General features: G+C 35.2%; 1 protein-coding gene across 8 annotated transcripts in view; it reads left to right on the top strand.

The window, feature by feature from the left end:
* Positions 1-26,903, top strand: part of EFR3A (EFR3 homolog A) — an 83,082-nt gene that overhangs the window by 52,986 nt on the left and 3,193 nt on the right. For all 8 annotated transcript variants that reach the window (XM_083822254.1, XM_083822252.1, XM_083822253.1 and 5 more), the window contains 13 exons: positions 1,589-1,753; positions 3,059-3,173; positions 5,060-5,111; positions 8,059-8,231; positions 8,705-8,780; positions 11,797-11,958; positions 13,099-13,230; positions 13,741-13,808; positions 14,955-15,082; positions 20,623-20,711; positions 24,343-24,391; positions 25,547-25,650; positions 26,256-26,305. In XM_083822254.1, the coding sequence (XP_083678380.1) occupies positions 1,589-1,753; positions 3,059-3,173; positions 5,060-5,111; positions 8,059-8,231; positions 8,705-8,780; positions 11,797-11,958; positions 13,099-13,230; positions 13,741-13,808; positions 14,955-15,082; positions 20,623-20,711; positions 24,343-24,391; positions 25,547-25,650; positions 26,256-26,305 (1,363 nt within the window). The remainder of the gene's footprint in view (positions 1-1,588; positions 1,754-3,058; positions 3,174-5,059; positions 5,112-8,058; positions 8,232-8,704; positions 8,781-11,796; positions 11,959-13,098; positions 13,231-13,740; positions 13,809-14,954; positions 15,083-20,622; positions 20,712-24,342; positions 24,392-25,546; positions 25,651-26,255; positions 26,306-26,903) is intronic.

Here is a 26,903-nt window from a genome sequence, read left to right as displayed (position 1 = left end):
TTGGAGAAGGCTCTGTGTATATTAGTTTTTTTCCTCTTTGTGCTGATAAAACTTGCTTGAAATCTTACTCCATTTACAATTAGTCAAATGTACTTGGTCATTTGACTGCTAATGGGTGTATAATCCTTTGCATCGAAAAAAACAGTAGATTTATTTTTACAGCCTTGAGAAAGACAGGAATTTCTTCTTGATAAGAAGTCGCAAAGTCTTGAGGGAACTGTGTGTGTCTACAAGAAGTCAAGATGACTGCTGCTTTGTGATACAGCTGATATAAGAGGACCAGTAACAAAGGAATTGAGAGGACCAGTAACAAAGGAATTGAGAGTAGAATGATCTTGCGGAATTTTACCTTAGTAACTATGAAGCGGCTAAAATAAGGTCGATTACATCGCTTAAGGTAGTATAGTTCCATGAAACTAGAGTATTTTTTAAGATCTGTACACACATGTACTTCTCTGCTGTTGTTTTTCTCCGGTCTTGTGCTGAAACATTATTGCTTTAGTTCATTAGCTTGTGTCTGAGTTAGACCCCCAAGTACAAGACCCACTTACACACAGAAATGAAACTTGTGAAGGTTTTTATCATATTATGAGAAGAGCTCGTTATTTGATCCAATAAATGGAACTGGATTTTAATAACAGGTTTTAAATAACTGAAATTCAGGGGCAAGCTCATACAGTTTAACCCATTGTTGACTCAATTTCAGCAGCCACATACCATTTCTCTGTAGAACTTGTGTGGTGATTTGACTCCAACCAACAGTGAAACACCTACACAGCCAATTGCTCACATCCCTCTCCCCCAGGACAGGGAGAAAATAGCAGAAACGTGAGAAGTCTGATAGATCAAGATAGTAACAGTTTATAGGTGAAGCAAAAACTGCATGCACAGGCGAAGCAAAGGAATGTATTCATTATTTCCCATCTGCAGGCAGATGTTTAGCAAGTCTCTGGAAGCAGGGCCTTAGCATGCATAACATAAGTTATGTGGGAAGCCAGCTAGCATACCAGCAAATGTCACTCCCATTCCTTCTTCTCTCCTTGAGCTTTTCTGTCTGAGCTTGACATCGTATGGTGTGGAATACCCATACCAAAGGGGTAACTTTGGTCAGTTTGTGTTAGCTGTCTGGGTTGTGTCTCCTCTCAGTTTTTTGCATACCCCCAGCCTACTTGCTGTTGAGACAGAGCGGGAAAAAGAAAAAGCCTTGATGCTGTGGAAGCACTGTTCACCAGTAGCCAAAACACTGGTGTGTTATCGACGCTGTTTGAGTCAGAAATCCAAAGCACGGCACCACATGGGCTGCTATGAAGAAAGTTAACTCCATTCCAGCCAGACACCATACAGCTTGATAGTAATGGATTGTGCACATACACCTGATTGCATTTCCCAATTCTGAAGTAATTTCTAAAATATCAGGGTGTAGGCATACTTCAAAAGTTTATCCCTAGGCTGTATCCTTCAAACAGTGAATTTCACTTGTTCTTCCCTGATTAATCTGATTTCTCTTGAAAAAGCCTCAAAAGGCTAATTTTCATTTTCTGAAGGCATCTTTCCCTTGATGAGTGCAATGGTTGTGTGTTGTTTCCAGGTCCAGCAGTTCTGGAGGTTTTTAATACCTTACTGAAGCACTTGCGCATCAGTGTTGACTTTGAGTTGGGCGATAGGCGCAGTTCAGCAGGAAGTGCCTCTTTCAGCACAGCCTCCAAGGAGAGTGATGAGAGGATTGTCCAGAATGCTATTATTCAAACAATTGGTGAGTAATGAGGGTATCACAGGCTCCCTTTTTAAGTTCTTCCTCCCACCCTTTTCTCCATGAGGAGGTACTAAAACCGAGCTTGAATTGAAAAGGAATAAAGTTGAGTGGTACCTCTCTACTTGCGTCTAAATCACAGGCTCACTTTACAGAATAGGCTTCTGAAAGACTGTCCTTATAATTGTTAACTGAGCAGGCATCCAGGAAGCTCAAAGAAAATTAAAATGCTGGTGGACGTGCAGTAAATGCGTTAGTTACATTATTATATATCCATTGAAATATAGACATCATTCTGTACCTTTGGTACAGCACTAATACTAGTCTGTTCATGAAAATAATCTGGCAAGTTGTATGAAGTAATGCAGTTTTGTAGGTACTACTTGAAAGCTTGTAGAAACCAGTGTTAAAACACAGCAAGAGTGACACCCAGTGGCCAGTTGTGTTACCATGACTTAACTGTAGTACTTGTATCCTAGAACCATGGAATGCCTTAGGTTGGGGAAAAACCCTTTTATGCGCAATGCTCAAAATGATAGCAACAGTGTCTGTAAATGACTTCATAAAAATAGGCTCCCTCATTTTTTTCAGATTTTTCTCTCTGTTTAATGATATATATTGCAGTGTATTTATGATGTTTGCTTGCAGTGCCCTTTGCATTCCTCCTTGTTCTTTAAGTATCTTAAATTCTATTCCCTAGGCTGTATGTTTGCTCATTCCTTCCAGCTTTCTGGAGCAGTAGCAAATATGTAGTAGACTGTTTCTCACTATTACAATAAAATTCCAAGGTAGTTTTTTAAAAAAATAAAATTATAGTGTCTTTCTAATTCTATCACAGTTGCATTTACACTATTGCATAGTGGTAGTCTTAAGTAAAATAGTTATAAACCTGTGAGATCTGTTAGCAAACCCATACTATTTAATGGTGTCATAAGAACAGACTGAAGTAGTAACACTGTGTTCCACAAGAAACACTTACAATTCCCCACTAGTTACAGGTAAGGGTTGCCACATGTTTAACTTTCCAGTGATATATTTAAGAGTATGAGATTAGAAAATATTAAAATTCAAAGAAGAAAGTGTCATGAAAAAACACTGTATGCCATTAAGTAGAAATGAACATGCGAATATTCTGCCCTAAAACAAATCATAGTTTATTTCAAAAGATAGACCCAGATAGAATAAACATTTTATTCACCTATTTTGACTTTGTAAATGAATTCCTTGTATAAATAAGTTTTATCTTTTAAAGAAGTCCTGTATTTCTTTTTTTGGTCTCTGAATTCATCCTTTTTTTTTTTTTTTAAGGATTTTTTGGAAGCAATCTCCCAGATTACCAGAGATCAGAGATTATGATGTTCATTATGGGAAAAGTACCTGTTTTTGGGTCAACTTCACAGTCACTGGATACAAGTCACCTTGGGTTTGTATGAATTCCTATATTTTTGAATTTCTAATTAAAAACGTAAATTTTAGAATGCTGAATAAGAAGTAGGAGAAAAAAGAAAAATTAAATGCAAATTCTCACTCACTGGGTCTATATTAAATGCCATAGAGAAACAAAACAAGCATAGCATCATCAACATGTCTTCAGGCATATCACCAAGAGAAAATACTTGATTGAAATGCAACTTATTTTGCACTAAAATATTTTTGATCTCCGTATCTCTGCAAATATTGCTGAAATTACCTACTTAATGGCCTGTCAGTTCCATAACTTCTTAAATGTGTGTTCTCTGAATGAGGGAAATTGAACTCTGACTACATTTTTTCAAATAGCTGTGTAATTTATGCACAGGTTTTGCTTTCTTTTCATTCTGTATAAACTGATTTCAGATTAAGAAATTGTAGAAATTACAGTGAATTTGTTTCATTTTAGATTTACCTTTTTTGTTAAGAAATAGGAAAAAGCTACAGGTGGGCAGACTCCTGTAATAAATAGCTGCCATACTAAGAAATAATACTTTTTTTTTTTTTCTGTAGCTTTAATGTTAATGTTTAAAGCTTCTTTTCCTTAATATGAGGAAAGTAACTGAAAGGGTTACCTCTGTTCTGGCCAAGTATGCGTGGATACTTTGTACCACATATCCTTTTCTAGCAGTCTGATCCCCCTGCTAGCTTAAAGTCACTGTCATTCTTCTGTTTTCTTGGTAGCTTTTCATATACTTTAAAAAAAAAAAAATACTGTGGCCCTGCAGTATGGGCGGTAGTGCTCCATAGAAGACAGGAATCTGGCCGTGCCAGGCAATTAACATGGAAGGCATTTGAAATACGGATCGTTTTAGAATTTTGTACTTGGACTGTCAGTTGCAGGGGTAGAGTCTGTTTTTTAGCTTTACATTTTTTCTTGATGGGACTCTCTGTAAACATGGGACTGAGCAGTATGGTGTGTATGTGTCATTCTGAAGAAAGGCTTTCTGACTGATGATAGTCTTGCGTTACTTACCTGGAAATTTGTTTTCTGCTACACAAAACATTTGAGTAATACTGCAAGTGGATATAGCCAGGGTTATAGCCAGTGGACATGGAAGTTTCTACTGTTACGCAGGGGCCAACTTTTTACTGCTAGAGGCTTGCGCTTCCCTTACACTGGTGGACAAAGGGGTTTGGAGATCAAGAGTCTATATCTTTTTTACTTTCTTTAAAGACTGCCTTTGAATAGAGCACTTTATTCCAATTACACTTTTATTTTGTAAGATCTTGCAAGAGCAGCACAACGTGGCTATAATACTGATAGTTATTTAACTTCTTTTAGTACCAACAGATGGAAAACAAGAAGAGATGAAGAACAGGTTAACTGGTGTTTTGCGTGGCTTCCTGTGGTTCCTTTCATGTTTTTTTTCCTGCTGATTTTGCAGATTACTTTTTTTCAGACTCAGAGTTTTGGAGGGAAAATGGTTCTGGTTTCTTAATAGCCTCAATTACATTTTAAGTCTGAAAACATTCTGAGCACTGATGCCTATGAAAATAAAGTCAAGCATGTACCGATTGAGCACTGCAGGTACACAGAGATTTTAAAATGGAACATGAAGATCTGGGTCTGGTTCACATATATCATTTACTATTGTTTCAATCGTGTACGTGTGTTTGTTATTTAAGGTTTGCTCTAAGTGTCCCATTCAAAAATGCCTAGTTGCTGCACCTCATTTGGAGATATTTTCCTCTTACTTGTGGCCATCCTGCGTCCCTTCCAAGACTACTGTATTCAGTTGTCGAAAAAGCAGTTGCTAGAATGATGTTGTAGATGAGTAGAATAATATTTTGAAGCTATGCAAAGAACTGATTTTCAACTTTTTTTCCCAATTGTAGGGATTTGGGAACTAGGAGGATTCAAATCATGTTATTGAGGTCTTTACTTATGGTAAGCCTTCTGTATTCAGTATGAGCATACAGTATTTTATTTTCTGTGTATATTTATACATATAAGTACAGTATTTCAAATTTGTCGTATGAAATTTAACATATGTTTGTATTAAATAGATCAGTAGTTCTACTGAGAAAAATTGTGACAGCATTTTCCCAACATGGGTTAGAAGCAGACCAGGAAATATGCCTCCATCTCTTAGAGCGCTTTAGTGAGTATCAGTTACAATTGGATCTGCAGATCCAAAAGAATATCACAAAGTAGGTTGAGCTGACTTCTTCTGCTAGCAACATCAAAGTGAAATCACTTTTGTCTATGGCATTATAAAGGCTGTAATTAGTGAAATGACTAATATTTTTTAAAGTGTGGGAATGGATGCCTATCTCCAAGGCTTTAAAGCCTCAGGCACCATTGTTCTTTCCTTCCTAGTATTTCCCAAATTTCTTGTAAGCTACAATTAAATGTTTTATCATAATTACATTTTTCAAATGTAAACCTTCAAAGAGTATTTCTGAAAATTGCCAGTGTCATCTTTGAAGCATTTTATTGTGAAGGACTGAAATAAAGAGAAACACCTCCTAGTTTAAAGACACAATTTATCTGTAGTTCCAATGCAGGTTTTATGCAAGTATGTACTGGGAGGGGTTCATTCACTAGTTCTTTTTGCAGCATTAATGATGAACAACATACAGAGACGTTATTTAATTCACAAAGAGTTAAGCACAGATAAATTCTGTCCATTGTGTTAGATTGCATTATCTTAGAGATCTAAGACTGTAGACCTCTTTTTAAAGATTCTGTCTGAAAAATTGTTTAGAATGTACGTGTCAGGAATTTCCCAAATGCCAATTTTAACCCCTAATACTGGCACTTGTGGTCTTGGCAGTAATGTTGATAGGTACATATTGCATTGGTTTGGAAAAAAAAAAAAAGAGAGAAATGACAGTAATATAATAAAGTTGACGATAAAATAAGTTACGCACTTTTTTTTTGTCTTCATAATATAAATGTCGTGATTTTCTTGGTTTATTCAGTAAAAACAAGGTATGTCCTGATAGTAAGATTCAGAAGTAGGTAGTATATTAGGCTCTTGCTTGTAGAATCCTGGCCTATTTTGTTACAGAAGCTGAAAACTGCTTAGTGACTGAGGTAGGGGAAATAGTATGAAGAACCGTTTCATTACTAAAACCGTAGAATGCCTTCCTGGAAAAAAAGTTTCTATCCCTGCATCACCATGAAATTTGTGCGTGGTGTTAAGCAAATCAGTTAAACAGTTCTTTGTAGGTCAGAATATGAAATCCTAGACTCCCTCTTGCAGAAAAGCTGAGCAATCACAGTTGTGATTTAAAGGTAGAAAACATATTAGAAAGGACCTCATAGGGTCATTTTGCATGCTGTCTTCATTTAAGATAGAATCAGCTATGTTTAAACTGTTCCTGACAATATTTATCTAACCAGTCTAAAAAATTCTATTCAAGTCAGTGAGAGCTGTTGTAATTGTTTGGGATGCAACATAGCAAGTAAGTAGGCTGTGGGGGATCCAAATTTTGCATATGGAAGGATTTGAACACTTTGGTTGATGAATTTTGTTTCAAACCTTCTAGGGTACAGAAGTAAAATCCCATCGCTGCACAAAGATGTGGAAGTAAATGTTTTGATGCTTAATGAATTACTCTGACATTGATAAATATTGTCAAAAAACAGTGGAAGGAATTTGTGTTCAAAGCAACGTTTTTTTATTTCAGTATATAAGGTGTGGACTGCACACATCTTAAGTAACTAGAAGTTGCTGAATCCTGCCTGTTCTGCGTACTGAACTGAGCACTGTGCATCATCTGTTATGTACACAAAAGTAATACTTCATAACATAATGAGTCTCGTCTTGTATACACACAGACAAACACCTTAGTGTTGCAAAGGCAATTCAAATCTGGCACTTCATGAAATATATGAACTTTTATTTGCAGCATTACTGTTTGTAAACTTAGCAATTTTCCATAAAAAAAAAATAATAAATTTGATCAGATTCCTTCCTGTGGCAGGGATAATGCCCTCCTGCTCCTTTGCCAACCAATTTCCTACCTATTCAGTTCTGCTGTAGGAATAGTGCTTGCACACATTTGCATGTAAAAGCAGTAATAGTATAGAATGTACGCAATGAAGATATAATTATTATGCAAAGTCTTAAACATATGATTGTTTTTATTATAATTAATTTTTGGATTATTTTGTACCCCTCATTCTCAACAGCTTATGCTTGGCTGTTTCTCAGTCCTGGTTTGGTTTTGAGACTACTTTTTTTTAACATCTACTTCAAGAGATAGAAGCCATTTAAACATTTCTGACTGCTATAAATGTACAACTGATTAATATATAATTAGTTATATTAAAGTTAACTAACTCTTCATTATATATCTGCAAATCTTGTTTTAGAGAAAAATAATCAAATGAGGCAAGCCAGCATTAGCATTGGGTTAAAAATTACCACTGTAGCAGATTTCCAAGAAAATGCTTTTTCCTTGGTTCCTTTTTTTGCAATAAAGTAGTATCCATAAATGTTTAAGATATACATATAGGGCTTGATTTCTCTCTGTCTCTCTCTCTCAAACTGTTACCTTCATTTTATGCCCTGCAAATTTTCATTCTGGTTATTTCTTATAAATTTGATAAATAGTTACTTTATTTTTGCTTTGTAAGTGTTGACAGAGTAGGGATCCTGAGAAATATCACTTTAAAACAGATGAGGGAGTTCATTTGAACAAGAGTATTAAAATCCTTCCAAATCTGTAGCGAGGTTAGGAATCTTCAGAACTAATACAGTACTTCCAATTGAATCCACCTCTCAGATGCCAGTCAAAGCCTGCTAAAATGTGAGTGACAGCTGTGAGTAACTCTCACAGTGCAATAATGACACATACTAATACTCAACTTCAATCATGAATAGGTAACTTCAGGATACAAAGCAACAACAATAACAAATGCACTTCCTGCCCCGTTTCTGGACCCATTGTTGTCTCCTTCACTCATGGAGGACTCTGAGCTGAGGCAGCTGGTCTTGGAAATTCTGCATAATCTCATTGATCGGCATGACAACAGAGCAAAACTCAGAGGGATACGGTAATTCTTCTGTTTGCCATGGTTCTACTTTAATTGAAGTTCTGCTTTAGTATCTGAGTGATGAGTAATTTTGTTTTTAAAATATTTTTCCAAATACAAAATGTTAATGTACTGTTTTGATAAATGCACAGTGCTCTGTATCATTTATTAATGCAAAGAATTTTACAGGTAAACAAAGCGTGATACATTAAAAGACCACTCCAATATCTGAAAGTTTAATTGACTTTGTAACTGATTATCTGCTTCATGGAGGACAGACTATGGTATTTTATATAGAGGAAAAAATATCTGTGGTTGTCATAATTATGTTTATGGTTCTGCCTCTTCAACTGAAATCTGAATATCATTGTTAAACATAAATATAATTAAAATGGAAATTGCTTCAAGATTTGTTTGAATAGTTCATTTATTTCATGTCCTCTTCCCCTTTCAACTTTTTTTTTCCTGAAACGGTATCTTGGTTTCCTTTGTAGAATAATACCAGATGTTTCTGATCTAAAGATAAAACGAGACAAAATTTCAAGGCAGGACGTCAGCTTCATGAAAAAGGTAATAGAACAAAGTTAACTTTTCCATCTAGAAAGAAGATGAAGTAACTGAACCAGTATCTTTGCTTTTCTTCAACTGTTTTTTGCAGCATGCTGCATATATCAGTATCAAGTGATTTTAATTCTAATTAGTGTCTTGAATGTTGAGGACTTGTAGGTACTTCAGAGATGGTTCCGTGGAATTAAATTTTTATTTATCTCTTTGGTGGAAATCCTTGCATGTGTGAAATTAGAGAAGTGTATATCTAAACTATGGTTCTGAAAACATTCCTCTATAGTTAGATCCCTGTGCTGCATTTCCTTTATCCTTAGTAAGGTCTTTTTATACAGATTCAATTATCAATTCTTTAGTTAAAACTCAATTAAAATATAAACTCAATTAACAATAGTAGTCTTTCAGTTTTACAGATTTTCTTTGTATTTTTACTTTTTAATTAAGAGGTCTTCTTTAAAAGCCTTGGTAAAACGTCTTGTGTCTTACATCTGAAGTAATGTTAACTTTGAAGAAAAATTGAACCTCCTTACAAGGTACTTTTTTTTACAGGACATTGTGCCAATTGACTTCTGTATATGTTTGGTTCTAAAGAAAAACATATTTTGTTAGTTGATATTTAGGTTACAATTACTTCTTTATACTAAGCACTTTACTTTCTACCATGTATTTACTTACTAATGTGCTCTGTCATTCCTGAATGTAGCTCATCTGTGTGGGTATATTTGTAAACAAAAAATACAGATTCCTGAAGTGAGTGGAAGCAGGCCTTAGAAACGTTTATCACTGTCACCTGCCTGAGATGATACTGTTTTCTCACAGCTATCCTTTACTGCATTGCTTTTGTTTTCTATTAGCTGTGAAATAAAAGATGCATGTCTTCAGAGTATAGACTCTGAAGTAAATAATTTTTTAATATTAAGTAAATCTTTGTTAAATATTCTAGTTAGAAAAATTGGAAGAATTGGTATTTAATTTGTTCAGAGGCAAAAATACTATGGATATATAAAATTATGCAAAGTAGTTGTGCTGCTTTCAAGTAGGTTTGCAAGGTACACGTTCTTGCTAGGTTAGTACAGTTGTTATTCCTTGCAGTATATTTGCCCCTGTTCTGAATAATGTCGGAAAAAGACACATACAAAGAATACTCCAACACTGGCAATTAGTAGTAATGCATCTTTTTGAAAAATGAATTATATTGGAATTTGTCAATACAATACCTTGGATTTACATCAAACATTTTCGATAAGCTGCATATACTGATTTTGCTAGTATACAAATTTTAATTGCCAGACTAAGTATTTGACAGTTAGTCAAGTTAGTTGACAGTTGAGCATTAATCAAGGTTCTTATCTGAAAAAGAGGGCAGGAGAGGAAAATAGACTCTAATCAGGTTAAGAATAGATTATATGGTCTTCTAAAAATGTTTTAACCCTGTGGAATGACATCACTTAATAATTATCTGTGATACTGTTTTAGGTGCGTATCATAAAACCTGATTTTACATACCCGGTTTACATCTGTAGTCTATTCATACCAGATTTTTTGTGTAGTCAAAGGAGAAAGATGAAGCACCTTCAGAAGCCCATTAAGACCTGAATGACCATCTAGGCTTGTTTGAGCTTAAGTGGGGATCCCACAGCAATTGTGTATCAAACTTAGGGATTTCAGTAACTAAATTCAGGTGGAATTAAACCAGACATAGGCACAAAGCTCTTTTAATCTCAGTCTACATTCTCAAAGCCAGGAGACTTTCTTTCTGTCATTTAAAGATTCTAACAATAGCCATTGTCTTATTAGGGAAATGTCAAGCTTCTGGCATTTTGTAATCTTCAAAAAATATACGACATAGACTAGAAAAGTCCACATTATACATTTATTTTCATATAACTATCTTTCTTTGCCAATGAATGAATTATTTCATTACTTTTATTTTCCAAATATACTGTCCGTTATAGACCTAACCTTAGCTTTGTTTGTTTCATCATTTTGTGCTCTGGTAATAGCTCCATGTTTCCCTCCTTTGAGTGAAATCTTCCTTCTTGAAGAGACAACGTTAAAAAAATAACTTGCCCTCCTCCTTCTGAAGCTGAATTATTACTTTCAGAGATAAAACATCTTCAGATCAGTCTTCAGATCTTGAAAATCAGTCTTCAGATCTTGAAAATTATCTATGTCACCTGAAATAGACCTGTATCCTCTACAGATTAAGAATGCTGGAGTGATCTTAAGCAGTGTCTTGAATACAAAACCTTTTTCTTAACCTGCCTGTCTCTATTTTCATTTATTTTTGTTGTTGAAATAACAGTTTTTTTACAAAAATTTGGTTAAGCACAGTGCTAGGAGGAAATCAAAGTCACTTTTGTATTTGAGGGTCTTTTATTAGATAACCTCTGTTCTTCGCCAGAGCTCCATATGTGCAGTGGTAAGTGAGCCTTGTCCACCTTCTCAACCCCCTTCTAGAAGAATTTTTTTTTTAGTTTGCTATTCAAGAAGACCTGCTTAATGCACAAGTTTGGTGTCTGCACTAGAGAACATGGATAACCCTTGCAGTTACTTGAATATGCTTGAGGATGTTTCAAGATCTGCTTTTTATGTTCTCTTTTTCATAAACAGGCTTTTTTCTTTTTTTTTTTCTGAATATTTCAGTGAGAAATGCATGTCAATGTCTGACACAGTATGGTATTCATATGCAGTTCTCTGCATTATCTTGCCCATCTGTACACTTCTACAGAAAGTAGAACAGTACTGTTTTGAAATAAGCTGCTGTCTTTATAGTAAACTAGTGGTCTTAGTAGTTTTCATGTACTTGTTTGTGTGTGTGTTTTACCTATTTTTACTTTTTTCTAATTCTGTATCCCAAGTGATCTGTCATCAGAGTAAATTTTTCTAATTCTGTATCCCATGTGATCTGTCATCTCCTTCTTGGAGAAGGGAATTGGGCTGGAGGACATTTAGATATCATTTCTAACCCAAATTATTCTGAGATTTTAATATTTGTTTTCACTTTCTTTGTCTTTCATAGCATGGTCAGCAGTTGTACAGACACATCTACTTAGGCTGTAAAGAAGAAGACAATGTCCAAAAGAATTTTGAGCTGCTGTATACATCTCTAGCTCTTACCACAATTGAACTGGCCAATGAAGAAGTGGTTATTGACCTCATTCGATTAGCTATTGCTCTGCAGGTATGAGTCTGAACCAGTGCTGGGTTCATTGACTAAATTTATATTTGTGAATGTAGATGTGAATAGTTTTCTTTGCCTGTTGATACTCAGATTGGAAATCATATCATTCAGTCCTAATATGATCAATTCATTGAGCAAGTATACTTTATACATAATGTTTATTAACGTGGAAGCTTCAGCTAATCAGATTTATTAAAAAAGTCTACAGCATGTTCTCTTCATCAAACTTAGCAGATGCAGAAATGTGTTGAAACGTTCCCTGCAACCACTGTTATATTCATTAACAGATTGAGAATCTGTTTTTATAACCTCGTATATATCCTCACCTTGGAAGAAAGCTCTTGGTTAATTGACTGGAAACTTACGTCAAAGCAGGCTAGTTAATCTTACCTATACTAAAACTATATCAGTGTTGAGAGGCTTTACTCTTTAACATTTCTTTTATAGTATCAAACACTTTTTCATTCTTGCACCCAGTCTTCAGTGAAACTGTTAAAAAAAATAGCTTTATCTATTTATCTAAAATCAAAGCATTGCAAAAAATATTCTGTGTGCCATGAAAATTTGATAAGATTGCATACTGTGTTCTCAGTTCATTCTCTGTCACTAGCCTTATTCTCTTATGTGCACCTGCATTGTGAAACTTCTGAAATGCAAAGTGCATCCTTAGTTTTAAAATGTCACTGAACCCGATCCTCACTTGATGAAAATGATGATAGGAGTTTGACTAGAGCAAAAATAATACCATCTGGAAAACTGTAGAAATGCTAATAAGCATTAAATAATTCCCTTTATGCTATTGTATCCGTGACTCACAAGGATGATTTCTATTTTTAAGATACTGTTTCTAATTTTCCTGATCAGCAGGTAGTCCTTCTGGAAGTTGCACAGAGATACAGGTCATTATTGTACCGTATTCTTTCTCAGAAACAGAAGTTTGAATTCAGTAGATTTATTTCTATTCATAGCGGTTAAATCCTTCAAGATCTGAGACTAGGATTGTAAGGTGAAAGGTGTTAAGTGCCAAGTAATACCAGATAGTCATCGTAAGTCAGCTAGTGTTACTACTACTAATGACTTCCATGCTTTTGGGACAGCCTGTTAACTTTGGAGTATGTAATGCTTTCCTTTATATTTCAGGACATTGCCATCATCAATGAGGATAATCTACCAATGTTTAATCGTTGTGGTGTCATGGCATTGGTTGCAGCATATCTAAACTTCCTTAGTCAGATGATTGCAGTCCCTGCCTTCTGTCAGCATGTCAGCAAGGTAACACGTAATTAAGTAACCAAAGTCATTTAGTGTAGTAAACATCCTATTGGATAAGGAAATATATTCTTTCAAGCTTGTGTTCTTGATCTCTGTATTTTTATTCATCAACATTGTTCTTTGCCTTATGTCATCTTACCATCTTCATCTTGCTTGCTGAATCTTAAACTTATGCACAGAATTCTTCTCTCACCATATAGCATTTTTGTTTATGCTACCATATATAACGAGCTAAACTGCCATCTGGTATAAGACTTTACAGCTTCACTGGCTTTGATAAAACAGTACTGATGTAAACATGACCATGAGAACCTGATTTTTTGTCTAAAAGGGTGAGTGCCACAATACTTTCCCTGGTTAAGAGAAGTTCTAAAGGCCTCATTTTTGATGAGGTAAATATTAGTGAGGGACCGGTAATCTGCTGCAGTAAACCTATTTAATCAGCTTAGTCATTGGATATGTTAGGTGTGGAACTACTCCATTCATACTATTTGTCTTGACTTTTTTCAGGTCATTGAAACTAGAAGTCTGGAAGCACCTTATTTTCTGCCAGAAACAATTTTCAAAGACAAATGCAAGTAAGTAGATATAGAATATAAATTAATGAACAGTAAACCACCTCTTTACTATTAGAAATTGCACATCATTGAAATGTGTATGTGAAAAATATCGTGTTAAATAGTGTTCAGGATAAGCAGAAAAAAACAGTCATTAGAAGACTATATGAAAAAAGAGTCTGATTTTTAGACTTCTTTTATTGTGGTCAGAAATATTTACACCAAGCACCATATGATGCAGGTATAAGTATTAACTTAGCAAAACGAATTTCCACAGAATTGCAGAATGTTTGAGGTCGGAAGGGACCTTTGCAGGTCACCTGGTCCAAACCCTGCTCAAGCAGGGCCACCTAGAGCAGACTGCCCAGGACTATATCTAGGTGGCTTTTGAGCATCTCCAAGGATGGAGACAATGCAACCTTTCTGGGCAGCCTGTGTCAAGTCACAGTAAAGAAGTGTTCCCTTAGGTTCAGATGGAACCTCCTGTGTTCAGTTTGTGCCCAGTGCCAGGACAAGAGGGACCACTGAAAACAGCCTGGTTCTCTTTGCTCTTCAGGTTCTCTCTCTCCCTTCAGGTATTTATATGTATTAAGATCCTCCCTGCACCTTCTCTAGGCTGAAGAGTCCCAGCTGTCTCAGTCGTTTCTCATAGGAGGGGTGCTCTAGTTCCTTAATAATCTTCTTTGGAGGCTCTCCAGTCTGTTTTGTACTTGGGAACACAGCACTGGACACTCCAGATGTGGCTTTACCTGTGCTCAATAGAGGGGAAGGATCCACCACCCCTGACCTGCTGTCAGAATTCCTCCTAATGCAGCCCAAGATACCATTAGCTTTTTTTAGGGCAAGGGCACATTGCTGGCAAATGGCAAATACTATTACTCTGCAGTTCTCTCTATTTAACAGAGACCATATTCTCTCAAAATGTAGCACAGTACAGGAACTTGTTTCATGTAACCAAGAATTGCTAACGTAATTTAAAATATTGCAGAGAGATTCATTTCACGCGTTACAGGGTATATATTCATTCGTAAATAATTGAGCACATTTTATTTCTGTCAAATCATCACTGTTGACCCTTTCTGGTTGCTTGCAGACAATGGAAAAATATTTTACTTAATGAACAAATCTCTATTGGTAGATAATAACTTCAAATATATATTTTAACAGTCTTCCAATATCGTTAGAGAAGCATGAAAAAAATTTATTTTTCCTGACAAACAAGATTGCAGAATCATTAGGCGGCAGTGGATACAGTGTGGAAAGATTGTCAGTTCCTTATGTACCCCAGGTAACAGGTAAGTGGTGATAAGTGGCAAAACAGCTAAGTACCAGTTACTAGGAATGCTTTCTTAATGTGTTGTCTGTCAGCACATCAAATAAATGTAGTGTGACTGCTTGGCAGCAGTTTGATCATGGTATAATTGTGTTTTCGTGAGATTCTTTTTTTCTCATGAGCCTCTCTGTTAGTGCAAAGATATTTCAACTTTGTGTCCTTTTTACATTTTTTCATTAAATTCAGGAGGAGAAGCACAAAGTACTTGAGCCCACTTCAACTCTTAAATTGTTTTGCTTTCAAAACAATACCTATAATAATGCTGGTGATTATTTCTGTATTAACTTGAGATAGCAGGTGAGGAAGGACTATATGAGTCAGCATTCTTGATCCTTTTTATGCAGTCACTAAATGGAACAGAAGCCATCCTTTTGCCATCTGGCCTTCTGCTGACTTGAGCGCTTGACCTTAGTCAAGTTCTCAATGAGCAGATGTTATTTTAATCAAGAATGCGATGATTGTCTCCATTGCTAACTTAGTGTCGGGTAACACAATGAAAAGTATGCCTGAGGAAGATTAGTGCTAGTTTGTGCTTCCTACCCAAGATGTGAGAATAGTGCATAAGCAACTACATAGTATTTGACATTCTTGGTTTTCTGCTTTTAATATCTTTTTTCAAAATCCTGTTGAGGAACATATGGAAAAATTGTCTGAATTGTGTTTAACTATAATGGGGCTATTCCAGTCTGAAGCATGGTTTTTTTTTTGTTTTTTTTTTTTTGCAAAATAAAAGTACCTAGCAAGAAAATGATTCCTATATTCTGTAGATTAAACATAGAAAGAAACCTGGTATATATGGACAGTGAATATTAGATCATGCTTACAGAATGGTTCAACTACATTCAAAGACGACGACACGTTTGCTGAATCTTTTGGGATAGATGGGAAGGGAATGAGAACAACTGATGTGGTTTTGCCCCAAGTATTAGCAAGCAAACTAGCGATACATTTAGAGAGACAGCAGAAATGTCTGTTTTCTCTCCTTGCTGGGTATCTTCTAAAAAAGGGAAAGGTCACCGTACTGTTTAGATTATTTCTTCTGTAATCCAAAAAAATAGTTAACATCGTATTTTAGTATTGGCAGAAGAGGTAGGTACCAAGTAATGAAATGTTACGTTTTCAGATTTTTACTGTTCTTTGAGTGAGTGAGAATGGAATGAGAAAGATAGCCTGGTTGAAAAATAAAGTTGGAAATTACGTCAAGCTTCTTCTAGAAAATAAGATGCATTTGTAGCTAATTGACCTTGCTAGGATTTACTTGGATACTTTCTTAAAATGCATTTCTACGCAGGAATTTACGTACGTTCTGACATCAAGAAGGGTTAAGTGAGTTCAGGTGGAAAGTAATACCTGCTTAACTGCTGCTTGGGTGATGAGAAATGCTTGTATTTAATGATAAATGTTAGTGTGTGTGAATCAGATGGATTCGTTTTGTTTGCTTGTCACAATGTTTTGCAGAGAACTGACAACCAATACTGATTTCATGTCTATTATTATACCCGATTAGAATCATTAAGCTTTGATCCTGTGGAATATTGCACTTCCAAGGTTTTCACTGAACTAAATCAAGGCCAAAGTGAATATTTTGGAGTTCTGAAACTTTTCATTTTGATTTAAATGAAATGTTTCATTTCTACCATTATATTATAATGCTACAATACAGTGTTTCAAAGTATGTCAATGATTTTAGTAAAAGATAAGTCAATTTTTGATACATTCCCATGAAAGTTACGGTTGAACTAAAAAAGCTAGTAAAAATCTTAAATATTTCTAGTATATTTAAATATTAATATTTAACAATGACATATATAGAGAATCATCATCGTCTTCCTGTTTGCCTGCTAATTTGTGGTGCTTCCTATCAGTTTAAAAGACACTTTTTGTTCTTGTTCTCTTCTTTATTGGAGGGTGTGGGGAGGTGTTGTAGGGGTACAGTGGGGAAGCTGATATTTAAATGTGCACATATATATATGTAAATGTTTTAATTTAGCTCTATTTCCATTAGGTAAAAAAAAACATAAATGCAGACACAAGTCAAAAGGTAAAAATGAGTTGTAGGACATCCCGCTCTCCTGCTAGCTGTGGTGTGCGTGGATAGGATGTTCCCAGTCCAAAAAAAAAGTGCTTTTAGAAGGCTTTTAGATAAATAGGCCAGAAATTGTCTTGTACTTAGTGTGTCATTCTGTTGTTTTTTGTTTATCTCCTTTCTCATATACCTGTAGCAGTATTTGCAGCTGCAAGGTCTGCTTTTGTGCTTATTCTCAATTTAGAACTCAAAATTATGGTAGCTTCCTATTTTTGTTCCCTGAAGGTGGTAGGGCGGTAGGTGTCATTTTTTGTGATGGTACTAATTACCTCGTTGAGTGAAATTACAAGATCTTGCTTCAAAGTTGGAAGAAGCTGTCAACAGCTCACAGAATGATGATTCATCTTACTCTAAGTCTGTGGTAAACTACAAAACTGAGGGTTTTATTAATGAAATATGAAGATGAGTAAGTACAGCACTCACCACTTTTGCTTTCATTCAATTCTGTTTATTTCAACTTCTAATTCATTCCTTTAACTCAGTTTAATTTCTACTTGAGCTATGTTAAGTTAAATAAAGATTTACCACACATTTTCATGCTTTAATCTTCTCTTTAGCTTTTCCCAGTAGCATGGTGAGTTCAGCATAGGGTAGCTTCTGTTCTGTAAACCAAGAATAAATTCTATCTGTAGGTGCAGTTTGTTTTTATTCCTTGCACACACACAATATTGCCAGTATTACTGTGGCAGGGTGCAAAATTGATTTTTTTCTGTCCCTGAGGAAAAGAAAGTTCGTGAACAAGTACTTCTGGGCATCTGCATGGATGCAACTGGCAGCACAGTTCAAGATCTGGCACTAAACTTTCAATGCCACACTCTTCAAAACAAGAAGTCACAAAGAAGAAATGTCTGGCTGCATAATATTGTGTTATGAAGAAAGGTTTTTTTATCTGCTACCATCCAAGTAATATTGATTGAACTACATAGGTTCTAGGTTCTTTTTACTTAGGTTTAGTGATTGAATAGAAGTATATTTTAAGCGCTTACTGTAAATTGAATTGTGAAGATACAGCACTTAGCATATTGATTTGGAAATCTTTATTTCACTTTAAGAGTTACCTTGGTAAGTATGTGTGTTAAACTTCTAGTCACCTGTGAAAGAGATGAAAAATACAGTAGACAAGGTTACTTTATTTCCTCTCAGCAAAAATGTTTGCTGTACTCCACACTGCATACCTACCATCCCGTGCTTCAGGTAGTGTTTCCTCCACACTGAGCTCAAGGAAGGTGTTGTGGGTAAGATGTGGAGGCCCTAGTCTGATGTTAGAAACAGGATGAATCAACATCGTGTGTAGCTCAGAATCTTCAGGAGATAACTTCCGTATCATAAAAAAATGAGAAAGGAAAAAGGCCAGAGAGAAAATAGTCAAGATGGTGAAACAATTAGTAAAATAGTGATTTTTGGAAATCATCTAGGTCCACAGAGGAATAAACTTTGCTTCTGTTGAGTAATAACAAGTTAAAAAAAAAAAAAAAAAAAAACTGGAAAGTTCTGCTCGTATGCAGTTTTTCCAGAAATTTTGCTTTGGAGGACAAAAGTTAACACAGCCCATGGAAGTGCATTTTCAAGGAGAGGGTTGGGGCTAGGGAGGTGGAATGGGACTCAACACTTGACTGGAAAGGCTGGTTTCATTCTTAGCACAATGCTGTCATTTTAGAGAACAGTCTGTGAAGAAATGTTCTGTCTTGATGAAAAGGATGAGGGTCCCTTGGGACGACCCTGGCAAAAAGGGGCTCGTGACTCTGACTGGGGTATTGGGGGGCTCCCCCGCTGCCTTTGTGCCTCTGGGATCTCCTGTGTGTGGAAATTAGCTTTGTATCATATAACCTAACCGAAAGCGTTGGAGTGGCACAACTTTTTACCCACTTAGTCAGTAGAATGGCTCTTATTAGGCAAGAATAGTAAGGCGTCCATTATAAAAATGAGTTCTATCCAAAATAGTCTGAAAAATGTGCCTTGTGCTGTTTTTTGTGTCAATTATAGAGAGAGCAGCAAGATGGCAGCAAAGACGTACGTTTGTCTTGTGTTTACCCTTGGCTGGTTACGGTGCTCTCCTCTCTGCATGTGTTGGGTTGTGTACCACTGAGCCAGCAGGGATTAAAAATAAGTAAATCCTTCAAAATGCCACTTCAAATGCTCGGAGAACTTGGCAGAGGTTGCTAAGCTTCAGGTGTTTTCCACTACACTTGTTCTTCCACTGCCTCTTGATCTGAAAATGGTATTTCATTTATATGACTGTTCTGAAAGTTATTTCTTGATTTATAAAAGCCAAGTATGTTTAGCTATGAACGAACGCTTTTCATGATATTTGCACTGCAGAAGCCCTTTGCTAGAAGTGGTTTAAACAAAGAACGTGAAGGAACAAACATAAATTACCTTTCCATGGGGGAATTTTACTGCCTTTCTCCTTATTTTACCATCAAGTGCCTGTAGGTACTTCTAACCCAGTACAGTAAAAGTCGTCTGTCTGAAACAGTAATCACCATTTCCCAATGTCTTTATCTCAGCTAAAATCTAAAATGTGACAGCAATTCATGGTTTTGTAAATGAGATGCATGCAAGTTAAGCTATTCTTGTCTCCATTTGTTAGAGGTTCCTCGTGACGTGTCTTTAAATGTATTTTTGGTGTTTCTTATCTTATGTTCCTGTATTAAACGTCAAAATGAGAAATGATTATTGGTGTTTTGCTGCAGGAATGCAATCAGAAAAAGCAAATCCATCTAGTGATGGATCATTCGATCATAATCTGCTTCTGCATTAATAAAATTGTGTTCCTTTTAGTATCAGCATAGTTGGACTTGCTACTGTTTGTAGAAAATAAGAAGCAAAGTTTTTTTTTTTCACCAAGTAGATTTTAGACTTGCTGAGTATGTTATTTGTAGCAACAAGAATAAGGAAGGGTTGTAGTTCATTTCCATTCAGAAATCTTTATTTTCTCTTGTCAGTGAGTCATCTTCCAAGAAGCTCTTTTCTGTTTCAAAATACCTTCAGATTGAGACCTTAACATTTCAATTTCACAGCCAAGAAAAAAAAATGTTTAGGCTTCTGTAAATTACTCTGCAGCAGTATATCATCACGTGCTATGCTACTTATTTATTTGAATAAGATCTCACCTCTTTTTTTTAAGTTGTCTTTCAAGGGAAAGTTGGCAGGTTTGGGGACGGGTGGGGGAAGGTACAATAAAGAGGTTATTTTTCTTTCCTATTTAATTATTTAGTCAGAAAGCTAATGCATTATTTTTCACAACAATCCAAGTGATAAAACAGGTGATCTAGGGTTAAATAGACATATAGGAACAAAACTATCTGATAGACATGTAGGAACAGAACTATCTGATGCGTAGAAGTGCGTGTAACAGCTGAAACATGAATCGTAAAGTGAGCTATGTTGTTGGTTTTGTTTTATTGTTTTCATAGATGAGGACAGACTCTCCAGGAGAAAGAGCATTGTGGACACGGTATCTATTCAGGTGGATATTCTACCTGGCAACAACACGGAGGACAAGGTATGAAAATCGCAGGATATTTTAAGGCAGCATTTTCAGGGTTGGTGGGGAGGTAGGGGTGAGAGGAACAACCTGCAAATGAAGTTTTCCCAGAAATTCTAGTATTTAATCGTTCTAGCAATGTTAAATGTTTTCTTGATGGGTTTTTTTCTAATTCCTGTACTTGTAGAAGTATGTTGTCAAACAAGCTGATACTGATCTTGCTGTATGAAAATGTGAACAATTTTTTCATTATAATTTTTACAAATAGTACTGCAGACTATGGGGTAGCAATACATAAATATGCCAAACTACTAATATTTTATTAGTGAATATTCTAAGTAAAATATTTTCTTGGCATTTTGAGGGATTAAATAAAATTCCTGAATGTGTATCCCTGCATCATTTGAAGTATCCCTGAGGGTGGTCATCTTCAACGTGGGGCTGACAGATTTAAGAATGTCTTTGAGATGGGCAGGTGAAGACTAGGCAGGCTACTTACACCACAGTGTTACAGAGTCACACACACACAATACTGTAAAGACACAGGAAGGAAAGGAGTAGAAACAAAAGGTTCATCTATAGGGTACAAGAGCTGATGCTAATTACCTCCCATGAAAACTATGTTATAATTAAAATCATCCCACATCTGTTGACACCTCATTTGAAGTATTTATTAAAATAAATTTCCATTTCTTTCCAGTGAATCTTTCTCAAAGCTCTGTTGTTTGTTGTTGTTTGGTTTTGTTTTTGTTTTTTTTTTTTTTTTTTTTTTAATGAATTAGATTTCTTCTGGCTACAAAGAAGATTTGCTGTTATAATTGAGGTGTTTGAGTCTGCAGATGAATCCTACCATTGGTATCATAAAGAGAAAAAAATCAGATAGGGACTTGAAACAGCATCTGTGGACAGAGTCGAGCTGAATATTAGTTTTAAAAAAATGCAGCGTTATGTTATTGCCATTGCAAAGGAGCAAGCCTTGATTTAGAATTAACTGACAGAAGTGGTTGTGTTTTACATCTTTATTATTCCTTTGTGCTGCTGATACCTCAGGTGATACTCTGTGTTCACTTCTGCACTAACAAGGATACAGACGAACTAGATAAAAGTTCAGGAGAAACGAACAAAATTCAAAATAAGCAAGATCATCACAATTCTTTGCTTTCTGAAGAAAGTCAATATTCCTAGTAGGAATGATGCTCCTTTAAATTTCATGTGTTATATATGATTGAAGAATTCTCTCTTGAATATAAAATTGAATGAAAGTCTCATTTCAGATTTCAAGTGATTAAGTTATTTTAAACATTGATCTATAGCCATTTATGGAACAGGATATAGCAGTTTTAGATGAATTAAAATCTTTGCATTCACAGTTGAATGCGGTACAGTGTCTTTTGGATGATGAATTACTGTTTGTATCTTCTAAAAACAAGAATCTTATTCATCAGAAAGACGTGAAATGAAAAATTCTTCCTTTAATCGCTTAACGGTGTCTTTCCATTTTTTTTATTGTGCTGAGGGGAAAATGGTATTTTCTGATTTGCTGATTACACCTTGATAACTAATTCACAAGCATTTGCAAAACTTTCCTTCTGCAATGGTGCTCTGTAATTTTTTGCTAATTATTGTTCCATTATAGTGGCAATTTTTGGCCACCTACAACATAAGGTGGTATGCTGGTTATAGCCTAAGAGCAGGGAAAAACGTCCATGAGGGTGTTAAATCTGAGTCTCTTGCTGTGTAAATTAGTAACTATAATATCCCTAACTTACACCACACATAAACAATAAGGAAAAGTAGAATAAAGCTTTATGATTGAGAGGATAAAGTACCTTTTTTTTTTTTTCATTTAAACTTTAGTATTGATGATATAGGGTATTGTTTCTACACTGCCTGAGGACTTTGTGAAGACTGTTTATCCTTAAAATACCTATTATACAACACAAACACAATTGTCAGCACAATTGAAGTTTCTCATTGTGATAAGGCTGTCAGTGAATCCTGTTTAGGAAGATGGACTCTTCTGTAGGTATCTCCTTTTCTAAGTGGAAAGCATTTGTGAAAGCAGCTAGTCCTACAGCCAGATATAATGCTAGCTGATACCAGAAAACGTTACAGCTGTTAAGAAATCGGAAAGGCTGCAACAATATTTACCAAATATAAATCATATAAAAGGTGATTATTTCAAAACCTGAGTACTCTGTCTCTAGCACTATCAACGAATATTTGACTAAAAGGAGATTTTATTAATGTTTATTAATTTTTGTCGTTTAATATTTTTTTGCTGTTTTTTTTTCTGTTTATTAATGTATTCAGAGGTAGAGAGTACAATGCTACTGCAATAAAATTTGTTAGAAAAGTATCATTTACAGCTGCACTTCCTCAAATAATGCTTGATATAAAAGCAAAGCTACTACTTGTTAAGGCTTCTTCATTTACAGTAGGTCAAGTCAATGAATTAACAAACAGAAAGAATTCAAAGAGTCTTCTGAACTGGGTGATACAACATCTTGATACCTTACAGATCATTCATCTTAAGTTATATTAGAACATCCTAAACAATTAGAGTTTATAAGGAAAAATACAGGTGCTGAATATTTACACATAGTTAGTTTTGAAGAGTTAAAATAATGAAGGAGGCTAAGCTGAGAAAACTGTTATATTCAGCTGTATGCTGTTCTCCTGTCCAAGCATTCTTCCCTAATATTGTCACGGTGGTTTCGCTGTAACAAAAGACTTCTTGATACAGAAACACCATGTAAAGAAATGAAGCACAAAGATCCCTGAGATGGAGCTCTGCAGAGAAATGTTCATGCATCTTTGGTAATTTTGCAGCCCCAAGCAATCCCTAATGAAGTACATCTACAGAAGCAAATGGGTATTCATATTGGCAAATTAACAGATTTTCTCAGTGCATCAGACGTAGTTTGTTATGAAGAGCCCCTTAGCTCCAATGCTTACAACATAAACAAATTTCTTGGAGTCCATACTGGTACAAAGTTAGTCTAATGCAATAAAAATTTTCTACTCTACCCTCAACCACCAACTCATATTTTAGTATCACATTGCTGATAGTTCAACTAGTCTCAGGAAGGAGTTGTTATTATTCTCAACAGATGTCTTAAGAATCAATACTGAGGTTTACAGTACAAGAAACATAACAGTGTATTCCTGACGCAAAGGAGAGTTCAACCAAAATTCAAGTCCTTTTCCACAGTATTAGTTGTTATAGAGCATCTTGACCAGGAATTTGGAAAGTTTTCCTTGATCTCACTTTATAAAAAATTTCCTCAGTAAATAATCGTGATTTTTAGGACAGAAAACTTCAGCCTGAATGATTATTTTGATCTGTTGTTGGTGTCTAGAAACAGGTTTGTAATAAATAAATAAGCTGATTGGCTTTAAGTGCATCTGGCAATATCAGTTCTCAATATACAAAGATAGTTGCTTGCAAAGAACTGCCAACCATTCCAATGGCGAAGAATTAAGAATTAATGGACTGTTTTTTGTAGAAACTACTGATAAAACTATTAGAAACTTGTAAGGTAAAACATGTTTTGTAGCTATTTTGGCCTTCTGTATTTATTGCATTCCACAGTTTTTCGAAGCTTGTGCTAGTGAGGTTTAAGGCATTTTGTATCTTTGTCTTTAGGTTGATAATACTGAAGAAATCACCTTTGAAGCTTTGAAGAAAGCGATTGGTAAGACTTATTACAATTGTGTTTAACAGCATACTTCTAGACTACTGTGGAATTACTAGAGAGAACATGTTGCCACAATAACATAATTAAAATACTACATTTGTTTCTCATCAGCTAGTAAACTGATTTAAAATTTCAGCCATTTATTTCTGAATATCTGAAATGAGATTTTGATAATTTTTGTGACTTCATTCTCTGAAGCTAATGTGACTGAATGAAACCATCTGGAAGTGCCTATCATCTACTAAATTTGCCCTTACAGACCAAGCTATAAATAATGTGAGATTTTCAAATTCTGTTGAGTGATTATTTATAAATGAACTTAAATATTTTTTTACTTATTAAGAACAGATTTTTAGGTCTTCAGTGCATTCAGGAAACAGATTGTAAGACTTGAAAAACACTCAGTTTCTGAGTTAGTGTACTGATACAAATGTATTTGCTGTGTTTAGAGGAAGATTCTTCTGAACAGTGATCCAGCTAGTAGAACTCGGAATTAAAGTTTCCTTATTTCATACTGCTATAAGTAATTACTAATTAATGTTGTCCAGTCCACCAAAATTCTGTCAAAAACAGGGATTGGACATGGACATTTTAAACAATAACTCAGTCTGACTGTTTTCCAAAGCTAATTGCTGAAGTACTTTAATTTGTTAGATGCTGGAAAGTTCCAGCTGTTGTTCACTCAGCCTATGGAGGTATAACTCACTTTTCCCAAATTCTGATGAAAAAAAAAAAAAGTAATAATAATCCTGCCTTCATGTCTATGTGATGCTGGGAGGGAGGATACTCCCTTCTTTTCTCTTGAAGCTGAACCTGGATGCAGTGAGTGAGAATTGCAGTCTGGAGTCCAGATGATGCATCTGACTGAGATGTAGGGCTGACTGTCCTAGTGATTAAGCACGTCATGAGAAAGGGGCAGAACTGGCATCCTCAAACCAGCTCCATGAAATTGTATCAGCATTTTGCTTTAGAAGCAGTGACAGCTGACAGCTTGTTTGGGTATGGTTGCATCACTTCAAATACAGTGCCTGTTTGCTTCTGCAGTGCACTTTGTTTTAAAAACACAATGTAAATGAAGACAAAACACTGAGAGATTTAAATCACATGTACTTGATAGGCAAAATTACATTTATATATATATATTTTTTAAAGATAACAATGGACTTGAAGAACAAGAAAAAGAAAAAAGGCGTCTTGTGATTGAAAAGTTCCAAAAAGCACCATTTGAAGAAATTGCAGCACAATGTGAAACCAAAGTGAGTTTCTACAATATGTTATACAGTAGTGAAGATACTAGCATAAGCATTTATAGAGATGTGCTGGCTAAAGATGATTTATGATATTATATCAGTGTTGCTGTTGTTGCTAAAGAATAGCATTTAGTTCTTTGTCTTAAGCTATCGTCTCTGCAATAATAATTATCTATGTCGGGAAATTCCAGTTATAAAAGTATACTTTTTGTTGTTCCTACACCATTTGGAAAGGATTGGAAATCTTATACGCTGTTCATCTCAATGTTATCCTTACTGTCTTTGAAACGTAGATTCACAGTCTATTTCATCCTGGGATAAACGGAGCAGTATTTATACATTTAATTATTCAAAGTATATAATGACGCAACTCCTATCTTCAGCAACAAAATCTGCTATATAATACCTTGCGTTCCAAGGCAGGCTCACTCAATTTCACATGCCTCTTCAGGGCTCAGAATCCTTGGATCAGTGGGAAATTAAATCTAATTTGGAAATGCTGCCTAGATTTGCCATGTAGCAATGTGAAACACACTTTGAGTATGGCCTGTCACATTCATTTTAGCTTTGTTCAAGATGCAGTAGTTAATTATTAATTTTTTTTACTCCAGGCAAACTTGCTTCACGATAGACTTGCACAGATACTGGAACTCACCATTCGGTAAGGCTTTATGCAAGAGCAATATGGTGAATGAAAAATGAGTTATAAAACAATTGTGATTACATTCAGGTGGTCATGTCACAGTGTTCTTAAACACACATAATAGGCAGAAGATAATTGACTTATCTGAAAACAGTAGTCTTAAAGAGTCACTTTGACTTCCTTGTTGTTATTTTGAATCTTTTAGGTAGTGGAAATTATCCAGAAACCATGCAGTATCATAAATCCTACATGTATAAATGCCTCTTCAAAGTATAATCGATCAATTCAAATTTTTCAAGAGTTTATCAAAGAGAACATAACTTCCCCCTGATTGTAGCAATATGAAGAGCTTTTATGATATTATATTGCATTTTAACAAATTTGAAATATTTTTATACTTGCATTCTTACATTATTTTTATTTATATCAGTGGTATTAAGGGACGTTATTGTCTTCCCAGAGTTACATTTGTTTGAGAAAGTATTTAGAAATTGAACAACCAAAGTATTACATGACATTATTGTAGAGAGTTTGTGCATATCTTTGGTGCAGTGTAAATAATATTTGTAAGTAATAAAATTCAGTTTTGTAATTCTGTAACATCATTGATACGTTT

The sequence above is a fragment of the Anser anser genome, assembly GCF_964211835.1.
Source record: "Anser anser genome assembly, chromosome: 2".
Taxonomy (NCBI): Eukaryota; Metazoa; Chordata; class Aves; order Anseriformes; family Anatidae; genus Anser; species Anser anser.
This window is presented reverse-complemented; position numbering and strand designations above follow the sequence as displayed.